Source organism: Synchiropus splendidus, chromosome 1 (genome assembly GCF_027744825.2).
Source record: "Synchiropus splendidus isolate RoL2022-P1 chromosome 1, RoL_Sspl_1.0, whole genome shotgun sequence".
Classification (NCBI taxonomy): Eukaryota; Metazoa; Chordata; class Actinopteri; order Syngnathiformes; family Callionymidae; genus Synchiropus; species Synchiropus splendidus.
Window position 1 is genome coordinate 17,558,903 of NC_071334.1, and position 20,143 is coordinate 17,579,045.

General features: G+C 45.7%; 2 protein-coding genes across 5 annotated transcripts; both read left to right on the plus strand.

Annotated features, from left to right (window-relative positions):
- Positions 1-547: 547 nt before the first annotated feature.
- Positions 548-13,395, plus strand: slain2 (SLAIN motif family, member 2). 4 transcript variants are annotated; one of them, XM_053854216.1, is made up of 9 exons: positions 548-1,240; positions 3,161-3,303; positions 8,475-8,645; positions 8,724-8,897; positions 8,960-9,313; positions 9,383-9,526; positions 10,456-10,539; positions 11,725-11,932; positions 12,061-13,395. In XM_053854216.1, exons 1-9 carry the CDS (start codon positions 753-755, stop codon positions 12,122-12,124), a joined length of 1,830 nt encoding a protein of 609 aa, XP_053710191.1. In that variant the 5' UTR covers positions 548-752; the 3' UTR covers positions 12,125-13,395. The 4 variants fall into 4 exon arrangements, with proteins under 4 accessions (XP_053710191.1, XP_053710192.1, XP_053710193.1 ...); XM_053854217.1 differs by lacking the exon at positions 10,456-10,539 and adding an exon at positions 11,321-11,359; XM_053854218.1 differs by lacking the exon at positions 10,456-10,539 and adding an exon at positions 11,321-11,350.
- A 1,854-nt stretch (positions 13,396-15,249) lies between these two features.
- slc10a4 (solute carrier family 10 member 4) lies at positions 15,250-20,124 on the plus strand. Its single transcript, XM_053853718.1, has 3 exons — positions 15,250-15,714; positions 15,784-15,994; positions 18,074-20,124. Exons 1-3 carry the CDS (start codon positions 15,287-15,289, stop codon positions 18,602-18,604), a joined length of 1,170 nt encoding a protein of 389 aa, XP_053709693.1. The 5' UTR covers positions 15,250-15,286; the 3' UTR covers positions 18,605-20,124.
- Positions 20,125-20,143: the final 19 nt, after the last annotated feature.

Genomic DNA, 20,143 nt, shown 5'->3' on the forward strand with positions numbered 1-20,143 from the left:
TATTCATCTTAACTTCAAGGTTGTGGGCTTGAATCCAAATTGACACCATAGGTTTGGAACAAACCAGGGGCCGTTTGGTGTGGTGTTTATATGCTCTTCTCGTGCTTGTGTGGGTTTCCTTGGTCCAATGTGGTTATATTCCACATTAAAAAAAGTTGTTGTCAAAGTGCAGTGACATATGGCTCCAATGTAAGTTGTCCCTTTTTGTCATCAAATGTGTTATTTACTTGTTCAAATGAATTCAATTTTCATCACTTGTGTTAGTCTGACATAGATCTTCAACATGCTAACTTGTTACTGTAAGAATAGAGCCGAGTCAGACAAATTCTACTAAATTGTTTACCGCCATCCTAACAAAAAAATGAGCGAGCGTTTGAACTACGTTCAATATGAGTTCAAACTTAGATGACCTGGGTCGAGGGAGAGCGGACTCTCGAGAATAACACCGCGATGTAAACAAACTCGTGTCGGACACGTGCAAAAAGGTGTTGGTTGCGTGCGCGTGTCCGAGCGGGAACGTGATGACGTGTGTGTTCCGGCCGTGAGTGTTCAGTCGGTGACGAGTGCTGTGGAAAATGGCCTCGACCCTGCCCGAGCGCAGGACTCCCCCGAGGAGATGACGGCGCTGAGGGTGCCCTGTCAGTGGAACACCGACGTGTCTTCGCCCAGCGCGAGGGGAACATCGACGGAAACTAAATAAAGAGGCAGCCTGCCCGAGTTGGACGTGGACCGCACGCTGTCGAGGAGCGGCTATGGAGGATATCAACTCGAATATCAACGCGGACTTGGAGGTGCGGAAGCTCCAGGACTTGGTGAAGAAGCTCGAACTGCAGAATGAACAGCTTCGGAGTCGGTCCACGATGTTGTCCTCGTCCGGTGCCGTGTCAGGAAACCACCACAGACCTCTGAGCGCCGGCTTCGACTCGTCGTCTCTGTGTGCGGGGATGTCAGTCGGTCTGGCCGGCTACACCGGGGTGGGGTTCTCCGACACAGGCGGCTACGGTGCTGTGGTGTTAGAGAACAGCCGCTGTCGGAGCCCCAGACTGTCGTACGACGGCATCAGCTTCAGGAAGGCGTATGGGAGTGAGGGGGCTTCAGCTGCCTCTCTGACCAGCATCCACTCACTTTATTCGGACAATAGCAGCGGCTTTAACGATGAAGGAGACACGTCCATCCTGGATGAAGTGGACATTTTAGACTTGGAAGACATGGACTGTCTAAATGAGGACGAGGACAGCTGGTGAGTGACAGTTGCGGGGTTCTCTGGGTGAATGGGCGCTCAGCTGCTCTGTACACCCGCTGACACAAATCTACTTTGAGCACTCACTTCTGTTGTTGATGGGCCAGAGAACTCAGCACATTTTTGTCTGCTCATTCATGATGTGGCAGTCTGCTTGTCGCGATCAGCGTGTGTTCTTTATCGACTGTTTTGCTTCCAGACAGCCATGTGGGAGAAGTAGTCATGGTCCTCCACCTAATTCCCCTGGCACCGCACTTGGCTCTCCGCTCCAAGTGCCTCCAGGTTGATGTGGAGACAATACAGCCGTCTTCACGCTTTAACACTCTCAGTGACAACGAGCCGCCCATTACACTCTTACTTACAGGGATTACATGACAATGTGAAGGCAAGACGTCTGCAGGGGTCAGCCTGAGTATCTTACATGGAGAAGGATGAGCATTCGTGTTGAGCTGATTCTTTGTCAGAATAATCCTGGCACCCTCGGCTTAATCCTCTCAGTGTGTGGTTTGTTCACTACTTCCTCGTTTTAGGGTCAATTTGCATTATTGCGTTTTGTGTCAGATAAGACATGAAGAGAACAATTCAAGAACAATCGGCCTTGAGATTAAGCAGCAGTGTTTTTCCCCCTCATCTGTGACATGATGAATGGAGTTATAGCTCCATCTGTTTTCACCAGTCTCCATCACATTAACTCGGAGGAAACTTCTAGCTGGAATCAACTGCAGGTTTAAAAGTCCATGTGATCCTACATGTGTTTAGGAATTTGCACGTAATGTACTGTGCAATTATTTGCTGACTTGGAAGTATTTGGGGAGTCAATATGTTCTTAAGGCTGGTGAATGATTATTAAATTTGAGTTGAGAGCAGATGTTAAATTGAACAGATCTGTCAGTGCAAGTGTTAGTGTTTTACAGCATGACCGAATTCCACCAAAAGGAAACTACACTTCCTGCAGACTCCAGAAGTGCCTGGAAAGAACCTCTTTCCAGGACAGAAGTGTCTTAACTTCAGATTCCGTACAGTGGTCCAAGATTGTGAGACGGAAAGCAACATTATCGCAGGAGTTTATAAAGCGATCATCTCTTTATTCCCCGTCTGGCTGAGTGTGATCTGGATCAGATTGATACCTGGGATTAGCATTGCACCTGGACCCGTGCAGCTCTTGTCACAGACTCCTGTAATCTCAGAATTGGCTTCCTGGCAGATTAAAAACGCTGCCCGCTCCTGAATAGATCTGCTTTTCATTGAAAGCTTCAAACACTTATGTTTCAGAGCTTTATCGTCATCTGGATTAAATCTGAATGAGAGCCATTGTTGATAAACAATGAAATGGAACATCCCTGCCATGTGTCTACCCCCTCCTGTAATCCTTGAGCTTTCATCATGAAACACTTCCTGTACAGCTGCAGGAGAGCCGACAGCTGCTGACTCACTTCTCTCCTGTGATTCCTCTGCCCAAAGACAATGAGAGCGATCACACCGGTGCTGCACGTACAATACTTGTACAGACTTTCACTTTGGGCTATGGGACGCTTTTATTGAGCATTTGAATCTCTTAATCGGGATCGCACCTGTGAAAGGTGTCAACTAATTTCCAATTTGGAAAGCTCGCATATGGCATTTGTCAGTGTGTCTGAGGTATTTCACCAATATTTTTAAAATCAATTGTCTTCAAATGATCTATCAGCATCCATTTTGCTGTACCCATCAAAGACTTGCTCGTGACGGCACCCAATATCACAGTGTTAACTCACTGTAGCGCGTTTCCCCTTCTGCAGATTCTTGTCAGAGTCTTGTGGGTTGATGTGATGTTAGGGCATCCCTTCTTTTGGTCTTTTCCATTTAATTCACCTCTGCACTAGGAGTGGCACAAACAGAAGCCAACAACATGCACTGACCCAGCTCCGTTTCACCCTGCAGGCTGTATGAGTCAAAACTAAACAGCCCACTTCAGAAGGCCCTGAGTCCAATCGTGTGGTGCCGACAGGCTCTGGACAATCCCAGTCCTGACATGGAATCCGCCAAGCGCTCCCTCCTCCACAGACTGGACCTCACCATGTCAGGTAAGCCTAAACATGGAGCCTGCACCCGTTTTTGTGCGTGTCAGTTTGCATTGTCAAAGTTGCAGTCCAATTACAGCAAAACAACACTGACAGTAGACGGGCGTTGGTTAAAGAAAGTTAGTCAGCAGAAACGATTTCATTCCTGACCGTCTGAGCTGGCAGGTGATGCACACAGGCATGTATCATCTGATCTCTTGATGGGGGTTACAACAATGACACGCCTCTACAGTGAGTAAGAGCGTGTGCGAGTTGAAGTCCTATTGAAACCTAGTCAACTTGTGGATTATAAAAAGCTAGTGTTCTTTATGCATGAAATGCCAGGTGAATCTCTTGTAATATTGTAGTATAGCTATGATTTTTTGATGCCATGATTTTTTTGGTACCATCTTCTTATTTGACTCATCCTTTGGATAGTTGACACCGGTCGCCCCCCTGCACTGTGTTTTGAACAGTCTCTAATAATAGCAGGCCTGTCACGGGGGGACAGGCCTCACATCCTCGTTGCTAAACTGAGAGAGGACGTTTCCATTTTGACAGTGGAATTTCCATGTGATGGTGATGCAGCGCAACAGGTGATTGAAGGTTGACAGAATTTCTATTCAACATGAGTCGGCTTAAGAAGAAAAATCTGTATTTTATCCAACTGTACTTTTGACGTGGAGGAGGAAGTGGATAGCTGATGTTGTGTGAAGTGCTTATCATACGTTGGCATTGCTCAGGTGGATCCATGTGTTTGTAGATTTGTGCTATAGATGATGACCAACTCTAATGTGATTGTCCTGAGGTGACTCCAACAAGTTCACAGTCAGCTTGTGCATGACTAACACGAGAGGCGTCCGTCCCCTGACTCGGAGGATGAGAAACCATTAGAGCTGAGGTCATTTCTGTAGGTGTGGGGAAACAATGATGTCACCGTAATGAATTAATTCCGTCGCACTTGAAATAAAAGTCATTGTATGAGATCACTTACGTGAGCAAAGAAAATTCTTGAGTAGCCAGTGTTTTTGCAAAATATTCTAACTTGATAAATGCTGTGTAAACCTACCACTGTGATGAAAGCTGTTCAACAGAGCTCTGAAGTTTGAGAAACTAATCATTTAAAATGATCAGACCCAGATTAATGTGACCGCATCACAACCTGAGATATTAAACGTTTGTTGAAACCATTCTTCCCATTGAAATTAAAAGGAGTTATTTAACATATATTTTTTGTTTATTTTTTAAAAAAGGTAAAAGGTCTTATTTTAATAATCGTGTTTCTGTTCTTGACATCTGGGAACTAGGATCTTTATCGCACAGTTATTGGCTGATTTCACCATTCCTTAAATTCTCTTCATTTTTCAGTCGAGTAAACAGTCAATAGATAAAGTCAACAAGGTCCACTTTTACTGTCATTGAAGCCGCTGCTTTGGCGTGACTTGCGAAGCATCTACTGAGAGGTGGTTTATCGCTGAGCTCTGTGAAAGGTGGGAGTAGCAAAGTTTTTGTCTTGAAAAAAATTTGCTGGTGCTTTTAATCATTATTTCAACCTTGAGCATCAACTAGGCAGTTCCTGAGATGCTGTTTGGTTGTGTGCATTATTCAGAGAAGTTCACACTGTAGAAAACACAATACCATAGCGAACCTGTGGGTGTGACTGTGTGGCATAATTTCAACTTTGAAGTGCCATTGGCATCAATTGTCTTCATGATTTTTTATGTTTGTCAACGGTGGTTTTGTGGAAATCACAGAGCTTTTGCCTCGAGCTGCATCTTCATGTGACCAGAGTGATAACAAAGAACTCATGTTTGATGTGGTGAGACTTGCTGTGACCTCAAATCAGAAAGAGCAGCTCCTTTAGTTCTACTCACCAGCACGGTGTGGGAGTGCTCTTCGGCCCGTCTCAGACATGGCTGCTTGTGCTCACACCCGCTCCCTAACAGGACTGGGTTTGCCTGTTGAAACGGAGCTATGAGTCAGTTAATACATTCAAATGAACTGGTAATCTCTCTGCCCTAGGTTTACAAATAAGCCGTTACTATTAATTTGTTCTAGGTTCACTCCCTGTGTGCTTTCTTGCTGAACCTCAGTTACATAACTTAAAGTAGGGAGGAGACGATGGCAAGTAACTGTTCTGATCGATGCACCACCAACAGTAATGGTTGTGCTCTTGCGTCACGTAAACATGCACGAGAAGATTTGAATGACCCAGTGAAAACATCAGCTGAGTGTGTGAGCTGTGTGACCCAGTGTTGCTATGACAGCTGACCTCCTGTGATGAGCGTTCACACAGATGACACACCTTCTCACCACAGTTCCTTCCTCAGACGGTGTGAAATCCCTGCTGATGCTTCCATAATTTTTGTGATGCAGAGGTTTCCCTGTCTGCTCTCCTCTTGAATTCTTCTGGAAACTCCCTGAGGCGTTTTTTAGACTTTCTTTCTTTTCATCTGTCCAATCAAATGGAGCTCAGTGCGAAACTTTGTCGCACTTTTATTCAGCGTCATCCACCCCCGAGGCTTTTTTAGTGATATTGTTTTGCGCCGCTTACTCGCCGGAAACTTCCCTGCAAACCATTTCACATCACAGTCGGTGGTGGCATCATAGCAATGGAGTTCACTTGTTTTAGAACCTGTTTCTAGGACACTCTATTTTAGCTGGTCCCTGCGCTCCCTCACTCCCTCACCATTTATTTTTTCTTTGAAGCTGATTTCTGAGAGGTTTGATTCTTGCTATCATCGGACAAAAAGTGAATTGCTGTCAGGCAACGGAAAAATGGAAAGATGAGCGAGTGAGAACCTTCTCCAGATGAGTCAGGCGAAGTAATTCACATACACCAGTCTGTAGTTACACATGCTTCTCAATACAGTGACTTTTAGACAACCTGTGCAATGAAACAAAACTGTTGTTGCAGAGAAGGTGTTTTATTTCAGTAAGATGACAAGTTGCAAACAGTGTTGTTTCACATTTTTATTATTGGTCTCACACAAAACCATGCTGCAGCTCTGAGTGCTTGCTTGTCTGCTTCTTCAGACATCTACGGGATTTTTGAGTAGAAATAATTTTTAAGTAGAAATACTTCAAATATTTCAAGTTCTGAGCCAAGCACTGCTAGTGATTATAAAGTTGCCTGTGGAAATCAAAACATCATAACTAAGCATTTTATTATTGTCCGGAGTTTATTTTGGCTTTACTATTTTGCCTTAATGAATCGGTCCTTGCTAGTGATGGGCGATATGGATAAAAAATACGATACATTTTGTCATTCTATTCTATGTGCACACTAGTCTCTCTTGAAACTATTTCATGATGAAACTGTGGAGTTTGTCTCCAACATCATCAGTTGTTTATGTTGAAATATAACAGTTTGAGTGCAGTGTCGAGATGAGAAATTCAGTGTTTCACATCTCTCATAGAACCCAGTCGTGTCTGACAGACTGCTCTGCCAGTTTTTATTTTTATTATTTTGAAAAATCTTTTCACATTTCTCTCTCCTGAAATGTTTTTATTTTGTATGTTTGAAGATTTCTTTTCAATACTTTGACCAAATCAGTGGTCTGTGCGGATGTCCGTCCAATATCCAACTATTTTCAACACGGTGTTTCGCAGAGGTGCCAATACAGCCAGTGACCCTGCATGTGTTGATATGAACCAAGGCAGCCGAGTCAGAAAACCTGAAAAAAGACTCAGTGTTGACCAATGTCATTAGCAAAAGTTTCCTATGTTAAAACGAATTCTAAAACTACAATTGTGATTCAAAGTCCCCCAAACTTCCCACAACTGTGACAAGCTGGTGTCGGCTGTCAAACTCTGCAGAGCTGGAGAGCGTGGCGTGCCGTCATGGTCTTGTCGTATTCATCTATGCAAGTCCAATGCAGAGAGTGTGGCGTGTGTTTATCAAATTCATCGTGAGATGCAAAATTCTCATTGCATTGGATTGTTTTGGGTGGTATATTGTGTGTGATAAGTTATAGAATTTCCCATCTGAGGCTGCCGCAGCAACTGGGTTTCCTTCACCTTAACCTATCTTGTCCATCCCCTCTAGTCACACAACTCCCTTTAATATCGTCCTTGAACCTCAATGGTTGCCTTTCTCTTCATCTTCTTCCATTTCGGACATTCTCTCCCTCCACGTCCGAACTATCTACTTAACTTTATCTCCGAGCTTTTCTGCTGATATATTTATATCTAATCTTGTCCTTCCTGGTCATCCTCAACAAAAACCTTAGCATCAACTCTGGCACGTCTAAGTCTGGGTCCAATCTGTGTCAAAGAGTCTGTAAACCACACATTGTGGCAGTCGGCTCGAGCTTTCCTTTCTGTCAAGCCTGACTGTCCACTCAATTTGCTGGCTGCTTCTGGTCATGATAGCACTACAGCATGATAATTCCTAAATAATTAAATAGAAAAGAATGCAGCAGATGAGAGGGAAACAGAGGAAGGATGTGGAAGCGGAAGTAGTAGATGTTAAAATGCCTCTGCAGCCAACAAATTGCATAAACAAATGAAGAGGAGGAACACACTCCAGAGATGCCTACTACCTCCTTATAAGACAATGTGCCGCTCTTCGGTCCTGGACCCAGCAGTTTGGACTCTCCCAGCTTGACTGCTGCCTCACAGAGACGCGTGTTGTATTCAGTGTGGATTGTTGAGTGTTTCCGTCTCAGGCCTGCACTCAGCATACGCCATGAAAGACTGGAACAGAGAGTCGGCACACTGCAGAGCTTTCATTAAGTTGCTCACTAAAAACAGACACTGCAGAGCTTGTAGTCGATCTGCTCTGGAAGAGAAGCTTCATCAGCAGTGGAATAATGACCCAAGTGTTTTACCAGTCTATGTAAATGCACTGGCCATGTCTGCTGTTAGAACACACTGCTCTATTGTCCTCCACCGCCATGACACTAAATAATTAATCCAAATGTATTCTCGCCAACATGGGATTATTGGTATTTGTGTTATGGTTGTTGTTGTTCTGGATTTGTTCTTATTTTTGTGGTCTTCTATAGCTATATTTTTTTTTTCTTTCAATGCTAAAAAGGGTTTATAATTTCTAAATATTCATTCAAGGATGGGAAATAATTTCAAATATAATTTTATAATCGCCAATAATGTTGCATTTATGACCAAAAAATTGAACTTCTGTTCTCTGAATGTTTTTGATGAGAGCTGAAGTACATTTTTGGTTTCTACAGCCAACAAGCGCAGGAGTCTGTATGGAAGCCCATACACTCAGCAGGGAGGTTATGGAAGTCCATACAGCACAAATGCAGCCAACAGCCCTTACAGCAGTGGCTTTAACTCCCCCTCCTCCACCCCGAGCAGAGGGCCCATCGTCAGACAGCAGCTGATGACTGGGAATGCAGGTACAACTTTTGAATTTGAAACCAGTTGGGAACGTTCCATTGTTGTGAATGATTGTTGACGAGAGTTTGGATCCCCAGCACATCAGAGGAACCTGACAGCAGAGAGGAATCCTCCCCCGGTCAGTCCACAGTCTTCAGTGGACAGCGAGCTGAGCACCTCAGAAATGGATGAAGATTCAGTGGGCTCCTCGACGACCTACAGACTGAATGATGTCACTGATGTTCAGATCATGGCTCGCATGCAGGAAGAGAGTAAGACTTTCTTAGCCGTGAGAGGTTTTGTGTGTAGCTTTTCTGATCGTGTCCTCTGGCAGGTTTGAGACAGGAATATGCCGCCACAGCATCCAGGAGGAGCTCTGGTTCGTCTTGTCACTCGTTGAGACGCAGCAACTTTAGCGACCAAGAGCTGGACGCTCACAGTCTGGAGGACGAGGAGGAGGCGGTGCATCCTGGGTACCACTTGACCACCAATCGCTTCACCCCCTCCCCTCGCCACTCTCCCCGTGCGTCTCCACGGAACTCTCCCCGCACGCGCTCCCCCACACGCTCGGTCGACTACAGCCATGGCCGCGGCTCACCGCAGCCCATCATCAGCCGTCTGCAACAGCCACGTCACTCGCTGCAGGGGCACGGACATGAGCATCAGACCAGTGTGGTGAAGAACGAAGGTAAACAAAGTTGCTGATGCAGAGTTCAGCAAACCTGCAAGGCCTTCAGCGAATTCTCTCTCTGTACAGAGAAGCTGCGTCGTAGTCTTCCTAACCTTACCCGGCCCTCGGTGGCTGCCTCAGTCCAGGCTCAGGAGCCGGTCAAGAACAGTCGCAGCTGTGAGTCCAACCTGCCCAACGGTGGCAGTCCCCGGCACCAGAACCAGTCTGCAAGTGAGTATTGTGCCACACTGTCTGGAGACTGCAACAGCTTCTGCCTCACCTGACCTGCCATTAATACCTCAGCACGCTCACTTGTTCACATTTGTGTCCTGACTGTACACGATCACTGAGCTGGAAGACTTGGGTTCCTCTGTTTGGCTGCATCAGTAGAAGCGCTATGGCTTTGGTGTTTGTGGAGCTCCCTGGTCTTTGATCCTTCCTAGTTATGAAACCTTATGAAATACTGACACCCACTTCCTCCTATTGTCGTCGCGACTTTCGTTTTCAAGAGAGCGAGTGAGCACATGGTGTCCACATCGACAGCAGCAGGAGTCCCTTATCTGTCATTAACATTCTCTTACATTCTCATCATTAAGCGCTCTGGGGCTCCTGAGATATCTGTTTGCTCTAATCCCTTAATGAGAGAAAAAGACAATCCAGGGAGCTTAATCTGTCACTGTAAGCAAAGAGGTCTGGGGTCAAAGGGCAGTCCAGCTGGTTAGTGGTGACTGCTTCACAGAAACCTTTTGGATTTTGCGTCATGAGTAATGGACTGTTTGCATATTAGATCAACCGTATTTACGTTTTCCTCTTGTACATGTGCGTCAAATCTGCACTCCAGACAGATTTGGTGCAGCGTGCTGAGCCTTTTTAAATCCTGACCACTCTGAGCATGTCGGGCTGCATCCTTCTGATACACTGACTCCTGATCAGTGTCGAGCATGTGAAACCTTCACCGGCCTCTCTGTCTCTGCTCTTATTGACTGGCTTAAAAACCTGCAGAGACCGTCTCCCTCCAGCCTGCTGCTTCATCGGTGGGACTCTTCTAGTTTGTCTGTAGCCCCTCCTAGCGTATATTTCTGGGACTGCCTTGCAGCTGGCGTCATCACGTGAGCTGGAAAGAATATCGATGTTTTCTGATTGTTCCTGTTTTCCAGCAGCAGCTAAACTCCCAAGATACTCTGCTCCTTCGCGGTTGTCCCCGAAACCCAAACAGCAGCTCCAAAGTCCGACTGCCCTGCGAGGTAACGGGAGGCTGGAAGACTCGTTTTGGAGTCACTTTTTGCTGCTGATGCTACACTTTCACTCTAGTTGGAAAGGTTGAAGCAGTGACAGTGAAGTGGTGTGTGAAAGTTGGGCAGGCCGCCTTGTGTTTTTGCAAAAAGCCGACTGGTCAACGTCACTGTAAACATGGACTTAAAGCTTTAGTTTTTCTGTTATGGAGCTTCTGCTGCCCCCTGTTGACCAACTACCACTGGTTCATTTCAAGAAGTGCCTGAGGACAACGTATTTAAATTGAGCCTATAGGATCGAGTAGAAACGGGCAACTTACAAGTGGTTGATTTTGGTGGTGTTTTGTGGGTAAGTTGGGACCGACATTCTGAAAAATTCCTACGTTGAATCGTGTGCGTGTGCTGGGATGCCAGTCATGTGACCAGCTCTTGTCCAGTCCAGTAAAGAAACATAAATTGTGGTTTGCGATGCTGATCAATCCTATCATTCGTTGCCATGTGAGGAACGGTATCTTGACCGCACCTGAGTGAGAAGGGATTCAGTCTGCAGTCTGCCCATAAAACCTGCTGATGTTATCTAATGAAATAACTATGCTGATAACAGGGACCAAAGTCCTCATTTCTCTCAAGTTATTTCTCATGAAAACCATCAAAGACCTCGCTTCTATTCCAGGTTTTGTTGGCCCACTCCATACGCAGCAGCGCCGTCATTCATAATAAACGTAATTGAGAAACGCGCTCGATATTAAGAGATGAAACAGGAAATGAACCCCCTGTCTCTGTCTTTGTCCAGTCCCACTCTCCTGTTGCTTTGGAGACGAAGGTGATTTCAGTGAGTACTCACTGAGGCTTCATTCCTTTTTTAATATTGTGCAACCATGATGTTTCCATGTCGTGCTTTGGTTCAAGATTCTGGTTGTTATTGGTCTATCTGATAATGCTTGTGTGTTTCATCTCATCCAAATGTCCAGAATCTTGCCGGGAAATGAAATGACTTTTTCCCTCCATTTACTCGTGTTAGTGTTTGTTTTCCCTTTTCCTTTAACATGTGTGTTCAAGGTGAGATGTGGCGAGCACAGAGGAGTCTCTACATGTGATATTGTATCATGTCAACCTCTGGTCATTGTGTACTGAAGCCAGCTGTGTTCCTGTTGATTCAAAACACCAAGCTGACTGCCTGTCTCCACTCGTCCCCAGTTCCCTCTCCCAGTAAACTGCGGACCCCTGCCACGCCGTCGCCACTGGCGCTAAGACAGCCAGTGAAAGCCACATCCAACCCTGGCTCTGCCAACTCCACCCCTACTCGCTCCATCGTGCCGCCACGCAGTGGCTTGCCCCGCCTTAGTGGATCAGCGGGCGGTGGGATCCCTCTGCCCCGCAGCAAACTGGCTCAGCCGGTGCGCAGGTATTGACCCCACTTGCTTGCTTTCAAGCTGCAGTGCCTTATTTTGTATTGATTGTGACAGAACTGAACGCAGGAGACTCTTGTACAACGCCTTTGTTTTTTGAAAATTATCTTTCCATCTTCATCAGGTCTAACCCTGCTCCTCGGACCTACAGCAGCACTGGCGAAAACTGGAGGGAAGGTTGTTACTGAGGCTGACCTGCAGGGGGCTCTCTGGTCTAACTCTCAGCACAAGGACGACAAGGCACTTTATCTGTCTAGAACATTATTCAATTGAGAGGAGTGACTATGATCCTAAAATATATCAAAGTCACAGGTAATAGAGGAGGCAGCGTCTCCCTGCTCACGGGGAGTGGCTCTGCAGACAAACCAACAGTCCAGAGGATGCCAAAGAAACCAGCCTGACTCTTGCTGTGCCACTGGAGGAGCTCTGGGCTGCCTTCGGGTACAGTCCACGTCACTACAGTACATCCCCTGCTTTCCTCCCACTCCTCACCCCGTTCGGATCTCCCTCAGGCTGAAATGTCTCCATGCATTTCTCTCTTTATGGTCTGTGTTCAAATGTGTGTGTGAGTGTGAGCCACGTCTAGGATGATGCTGTGCAGGTGTCGTTTAACTGTCATGTTAGAATTGCTCTTGCTACGGTGGACGCACCTCAGTGTGACACGATCCTCTTCAAATCAGCCAGAATGTATGCACACGCTTGTTTTGCTCCTTATTTATTCCTCTAAGTTAACAAGTTTACGTCCATCAGTATTTTTGCTTTACGATTTGAATTTAAATATGCACATGTTGAACCTCAACAAGAAGCTAATTTTCCAAAGCCTTTTTATGTTTGGTGTCAAATTTTGGAGTGGTGCATGACTGTTGCCGAAGTGTGTACCAGAAGCTTGTCACATCACCAGGTTATTATTTCTGCTCAATGTTTGGTTTGATTCATATCTGATGTCTTGAGAAACCTATGTGCAAGGTAGAAAATGAAGCCTGCAGATGTGTGGATGTACATTATTGATGTTATGAAAGGAAAAAACTAAACAAATATGACTGTCGCAGTGACGTGAAGGGGAAGTTAAACTAGTGCCTATGGTTTAAGTGTGACTTACGTTTGAATTGTAATATTTTGCTCACAATCACTCTGTGCCATTTTTAATTTAATTTGCTGAACTCTGCTTGATTGGTTTGCCTGTATGTTCTTTTTATTACATTTATAATTGCTTTAAAGTCCTACTCATATGCGCCTTCTCGTCCCTAACTAATACCCACGATGTAAATGCAATTATTTATTGAAGAGATGAATATGCCTCGGTCTGAATCAGTGGAGAGCTGGAAAGAATGTCGCAAATAGTCAACACACCTTTTTGTGTGACCGTTTTTGTTATCAACTTTGTTTTTATATCCACTGACATGGCATTCAGTTGACCTGTAAATCACATTTCAAATAAAATAAAAGATGTTTATCATGATTTTTGCTCGTGGGTACGTCCAACATTGCAGGGGATGAAGCTACACTCCCTCACATCAGCCAAACAAACGCCCCCTAAACAATTTAGTCGCCCAAGAAATGCTGTTTTTGGAACGGGATCAGAAAAACACCTGCACAAGGAGGATGGACAAACAGCTGGGCCTGAAGTGCAGACCATCTCAAGGCTCGAATTAAAGCTGATGTAGAGGCAGCAGTTAATGGCCAGCTGACGGTCGATCACAAATTACCCCGGTGTTAACCAGGACTACTGAAGGCGATACTAAACATGACCGCTAGACGGCACCGTGATACCTGAGTCTGGTGACGAAGTGAATTCATCATTCATAATAAGAAGCTTTATGATTTCCACATTGAATCCATAAGTTGTCAAATGAAAACAAAAATCATATCCACAGAAGTGTTTTTCACAACAACAAAAAATACAGTGAACACGACAAGGCAACGTTTTACTTGAATTTTTCAGTATATTTGACATATTTCGGCGAGTAAAACAGGATTTTTCTATATACTGTAATTCAAATTAAAATGTATTGACTTCTCACTGCACTGAACATTTGGCCACGTTTATAACTGTTTGAGCGCTGAATTTGGGATTTTAGATAATAAAATAAATATCTATTTATAAATAGCTGGAAACCTTAAAACCAGTCCTTTGCTTGTGGAGCCGTGTGTCCTCAGCACTCTTGTGCATTTCCTCAAGGCAGTCCAGAAATATAGAGGTTAATTGGTGACTCCAAATTGTCTGCAATAGAGTGTCTTCTTCCACCCTGTGTTGGATTGTCCCCACCTCTCGCCCCATTCACTTGCGATTGACCCCACCCCTCTGAGAATGAGTAAGCAGCAGCAAATGATAGCATGAATAGAACTCGCCAGCAAAACAGCTCCATTAGCTTTTGTAGGCCTCACACGGAGTCACACTCAATAATGTATACACATCGCAATAAAACACGAGGAGGGGGGCGTCTGTGCCCAGATAATACCTGGGATCACCCCATCACTTAATGGGTCGTCCTGTTGCTGAGGGTGTGAGCGAGTGGGCAGAGTGACTCACCCATTCCCATCTGACGGTGGCGTCCTGAAGCTCGGTGACGTTGGAGAGGCGACTCTTGGAGGGTGTTCAGCCACTGCCGCATGATTGAGCTTGTTTTCACTGCCAGGGTCCCACTGCAGAAGACACACGCAGACAAGGTTAGAATGGGTCGTGTCAAACATCATAATGCCATCATACAAACCAGTTTTCTTTGATGCGGACGACAAAACACAACATATTTTGACACATTTCCTCAAACGTCAACATGGTTGGACATTTGAAGAGCATATTAAATATATTACCGGGGCTCATTTCTAGTTTAAGTCACTAGTCTAGTGACTTAAACTGTAGTGTTCACACACATCCACCCGTGTGTCCAGAGACGCTGGAGAAGTGAAGTAGTGCGTGTAACGCGCTCTCAACCCAACAGAAAGTGCAGCTGACAAAAGAAACTCGGCGCAGATTTTCCCAGCTGATGCACTTTTATAAAGATCAGGACACTTTTCATTCACGAGGTCTGCGCTCAGCATCCGTCTTTTACGCTGCCATTCTTTAATGGTTGCTGTCGGTCGATGGACTTAATCCAGTTTCCAAAGACGCGCACGCTCCAGATGTAATAATTAGATTGATATTTCGGGCGGTCGCTGGGCGGAGCGAGATTTGGAGGCTGTAATCGATCTCGCCGTGCGTCAGTCTGTGGCCGCCGGCTCAGTGCGATGGCATCCGCCGAAGGTTCGCGTTAGTGCGCCGCTAGAGGACTCACTCCGCCTTCTGTCACACTCTCTCCTGTTGCGCCATGGAGAACTCCAGTCTGCTGGGTGGACTCGCGGACCTCCTCGGGATGGATGTTTTGGACCAAGGACCCATGAAAAGTGCCATGTTTAAGACGGCGGGAACTCGGACTGGCGAGGGCGCGGACCTGATGATCGCGCTCCCCTCCGACCCAACTCATCTGATGCCGGCGTTTTGGGACTCTCCTCTGAGCCACGGCATTAACGTGTTCGTGGGACTGGTTCTGTGCTTCACCATGCTGGGACTGGGCTGCACGGTGGACGTCAGCCAGCTCGGGGAGCACATCCGCAGACCCATCGGGCTACTGCTGGCCCTGGTGTGCCAGTTCGTCATCATGCCTCTGGTGGCTTTCCTGCTGGCTCTCGCCTTCTCGCTGGACGATGTGGCGGCGATGGCAGTGCTCCTGTGCGGCTGCTGTCCAGGAGGAAACCTGTCCAACATCATGTCGCTGCTGGTGCACGGGGAGATGAACCTCAGGTAGAACCAGGAACCGCTTTACGCACGACGCCAAAGTTGCTCGCGCTGTAACTGAACCTCTCTTCACAGCATCATCATGACGATCTCGTCCACCCTGCTGGCGCTGGTCCTCATGCCTGTGTGTCTGTGGATCTACAGTCGCGCCTGGATCAACACGCCGGTGGTCAACCTGATGCCCTTTGGTGCCATCATCCTCACCCTGTGCAGCACCCTTATCCCCATCGGGTTGGGTGTGATGCTACGGTACCGCTACACGCGTGTGGCCGACGTTGTGTTGAAGGTAATTATTCAAGGGTTTAACACTTTTGGATGGCCGCAGACAACTTTGGGGAAAGTGGCTCCATTGCGCAAAAGGCGCAGTGCGTAATTTCCTAGAATGGCTGGAGCAGAGGAGGCGCAGGGACAGTGACATCACTAGGAGGGTAACAGTAAGAGCCCCTCCCTCCCTAGATCTGATAAAAGCTACCGAGGGTGGTGGAGGGGCGTGAGAGTGGGTGGGAGGTGGTCTCGCTTCACTCCCAATACACAGAAATGCTGGACAGTCTTATCAGTTTAAATGTGATTGACGGGAACAAAACACACCCAGACAGTCAGCTCACTTCAATTTAGAATGAAATGAATAGCATGGGATGAGAGAAAATGCATGGCAATGAACAGGCAGATTTGTTAAAAAGCAGAACAAGTAGAAACGTTTTTTTCTTCTATGATAGATGGACTACCTCTAACTCATTGTAAGAATTAAACAGGCTGACAAAGTGCTGTTTTTTGTTTGTTTTACTGAATTAAATCCATCTATGCACATTTCCATCCAAATATAAATTCACAACACTGACCGAAAATGTTTGCTTTTATTTCAGAGCGAAGCTTTAAACAAGGTACTATGACATACATGTCAAAGCTGATTGTACTGTATTCAAAACAGTTGCTGAAAATGAGATAATGAACATGTTCATGAGTTACTGGCCATTCGTAAGGGAGACAGAAACTCTTGGAACAGTCAATGCCAATAAGCAGCGCTGAAAAAGCACATGCACGCCTCCTCTACCATGACATGCTACAGTGAGTGGAAGTTAGAGAGAGATTCAGCAAGTTTTTGTTGGCCAGGCGGCCGTTCGAGAAGCGAATTGTTCGAAATCTGAATCGATTTTTCCCATTACAATTAATGTAAAAAGAAATAATGCGTTCCAAGCCTTAAAATAGTCCGCTGCATGTGGGAGGGGTTGCTGAGTGAGTGACGTCTCTCCAGAAGTGAAGAGGTGCCCGGTGCGTGTCCAGCTCTGAATGTGCGCTTCTGTGCAGTTTGGCTGTGACAAAGTCATAAACCAAGTAACGTTCTGTCCCAGACTCGCCTCATCCCTGTCCCAGCTCCAGCCCACAACAGGACATCAAACCCTGGAGTGTGCGCTCCAGCCTCGGAGGTGTGGAGAGCGAGGACCTCCCCAGTGACACTCTACCACGGTCCAGTGCGGAGACAGGAAAGGTTTTACACCTCAATATGAAGAAGAAACAGCCAGTAAATGTAGCTAACAGGACACGTCTGCATACAGAGGCTGCGTTATACACAATAACAAAGCGCGTCGTGGGTCAGCTGATCGCGCCGCGCACGTTACGTTTTTTCCGGCCTTTTTCGGGGGCGTTTGAGTTCTGGATTTTCGTTTGAAATCAGAAGCAAAAACATCTCGAATTTTTTGTTCAAACTCCGATTCGTTCAAAGTCCGGAACGTTCGAAAACCGAGGTGCCACTGTACATCACTTTACAACTGTTAGTCTGAATGAGATGGATTCAAGAGCAAAAACAGCAGCACCGACTGCTGTTGAAAGGCAGGGCCATCAGCCATATGAACCATGAAATAAGAGACAGCCGACTCCCGTTCTTTGAAAGAGGATTTTTATTGGTCATTGCGGGAAAAAAACCAATTGCCATCTGGTCACAACACTTTAATTTAACTTTTAACCTAGATTAATTTCAAACTAAAACATGATAACAGGCAACTCTATCTGGTACTTGGGTGATTCCAAACATTAAAAAGTACATTTGTCATTATGATTGTATTAATTCCGTGTCGGTGTACAACAATCATGGAGCTTTTGGAAGGAGGAACAATCACGTTTGGGTTTCAACAGTTTTATTTTTCACAGAATAAGGAACAGGACTCCAACATTCATGCATCAGTATGATAAGCATGGCATTACTGGGCATAACCTATGCGACAGAACGGTGACCAAGATGGATCCCTGTGGTCACCTCCAGCTTATATTGGCCGATCACGTTACACAACTAAATCTAACTGAGGTGAAACTTTGAAATGACTGTCGCTGTCAAGTGACTTCTGCTCAAAATTTGCTTCTTCACCGGCAGGCATCACTGTGGTCTCTGCTGATCACCTTGGTGTTGCTCTTCATCCTGACCGCGGCCATGCTGGGACCAGAGCTGCTCTCCACCATACCCCCTTCAGTCTACATGGTGGCCATATTGATGCCTCTGTGTGGCTATGCCGCAGGTTACGGTCTAGCGGTGCTCTTCAACTTGCCCCCCAACAGCCGTAGATCTGTCTCCCTGGAGACGGGATGCCAGAACGTACAGCTGTGCACCGCAATTCTGAAGCTGGCCTTTCCCCCTCAGCTTGTCGGGGGTATGTACATGTTCCCGCTGCTGTACGCCCTCTTCCAAGCAGCTGAGGCGGGCATCTTCATCCTGGCCTATCGGTTCTACAGAAAGAACGTCCTGCACAAGCCGGATCCGGTGGCGCACGGTGAGGACACGGACATTACATACCAGCGGTTTGAGGACGAGGATGTTGACTTCAGCTCATCATATGGCACGGTGACAGTGAGCGACCCCAACTCTATTTCACTGAAGCCCTGCCCCCCTCATCCAACACCTGTTTAATGTGCAACACTGATCTGTTGCTGGACTTCAGATGAGTAGGACCACTAGAAAGCATGTAACTCTTTAAGAAAAGCTCTATTTTTCTTTAAAAGATCACAAAGGTTTATAAAAGTGTAAATAAACAGGGATATTTATTCAACATGCCATGTACTGCCAACCTGTTCAGGGTCACCCCTCCTCTCCGAATTAGACGCCTTACTTGCCAAATTAACAAGAAGAATCTGGATTGACAGAATAGTAAACAACAGCATCGGCACTACTTGCATTTTAACATTTTAAAATGAAGGTTTTAACTTCCTATTTGACAGTATGTGAGGTAAGACACCGCAAAAAACACTGTCAGTTCAGTGAAAGAAATATGTTTGATGGGATCTTTAAATATTCCACCACTAAAAGATTAAGACCTGTTTATTTACATTACGCTAAACTATAAAAGGAAGAGGGAATGTGTAGTATTAGTATCAATGGTGCTATCTGACTTGCGCCATGGTCACTGTATTCTAACCACTGCAATCTGTGAAACAGAACAATAATCACGTGTATTTGCCGTTTGTGTGCCGGTGCGTGTGTGAGTACGTGGGTATCTGCAGACAGGGGATGCCGCCTACAGTACATTCCAGATGTACTCCTTGTGTATGTTGATCCTTTCTCCACCTCATGTGTCAACATTTAAGCAGCAAACTCAATGGAAGAGGCAATACAACGCATGAATTCTCTAGAATTTAAAAAACTAGGGTTGATGAAGTACTATTTCACAGGACGTGGTACTTGATAAAATGAATTATTTTGAAGAATGCAATGTCAAACACCATTTGCAGCTTGATATGAGTCCAATAACCCTTTATCTAGGTTAAGATTTTTTGTTTCTGCATCTAGTGTCTGAGCTCAACACTGACAGGATGAGCTCAAATATTGAAGCTGCTGAGCCAACTTACGGCTGAACACTCAAAGCCAGACTCAAAGCTTGGGGGTAATAATCCCTTATGGCTGCAATAGTCGGTAATAACAATAGATAGCATACATTTCACAATATTTATTATTAAAGAACACATCTGTGATGAAAACGCTGAGCTCTCAGTCTACAAGTCCCATAATACGCTGCTGCAGGCCAAGCTGTGAAGGGAATGATTTTTATCGTTGACAATTCATTCCAGTGTAAGGTTTATTTTGGTAGTGACGAGCAAGGAACGCAGGCTTTGAGCGACTTGAAACCACCATGCAATAGTGACCAAGGTGGATTTAGAGCCATCCACCATCCCAGGTAGCAAATACCAAAGTTAAGAGGGACAGAAGCTTGTATGTACTATCTTTTTTGTGTGTGTGTCCAAAGTCTTGTTGCCAACCTGAGCGACCTTTAGGATCAACTCAGGCTCTTAACCACCTCTGCCGCACGGCCACGAGACGTTGCATTTTCTTTTGGTTGCGTCACCATTGTCCGACTCTGAAGTGACCACGTGTCAATTCTGTTCGACTCACTCACAGCCAGTGAGACTGAATAACAAAGCTTGAAACACCGGACACGATGTGTATATTAAGATA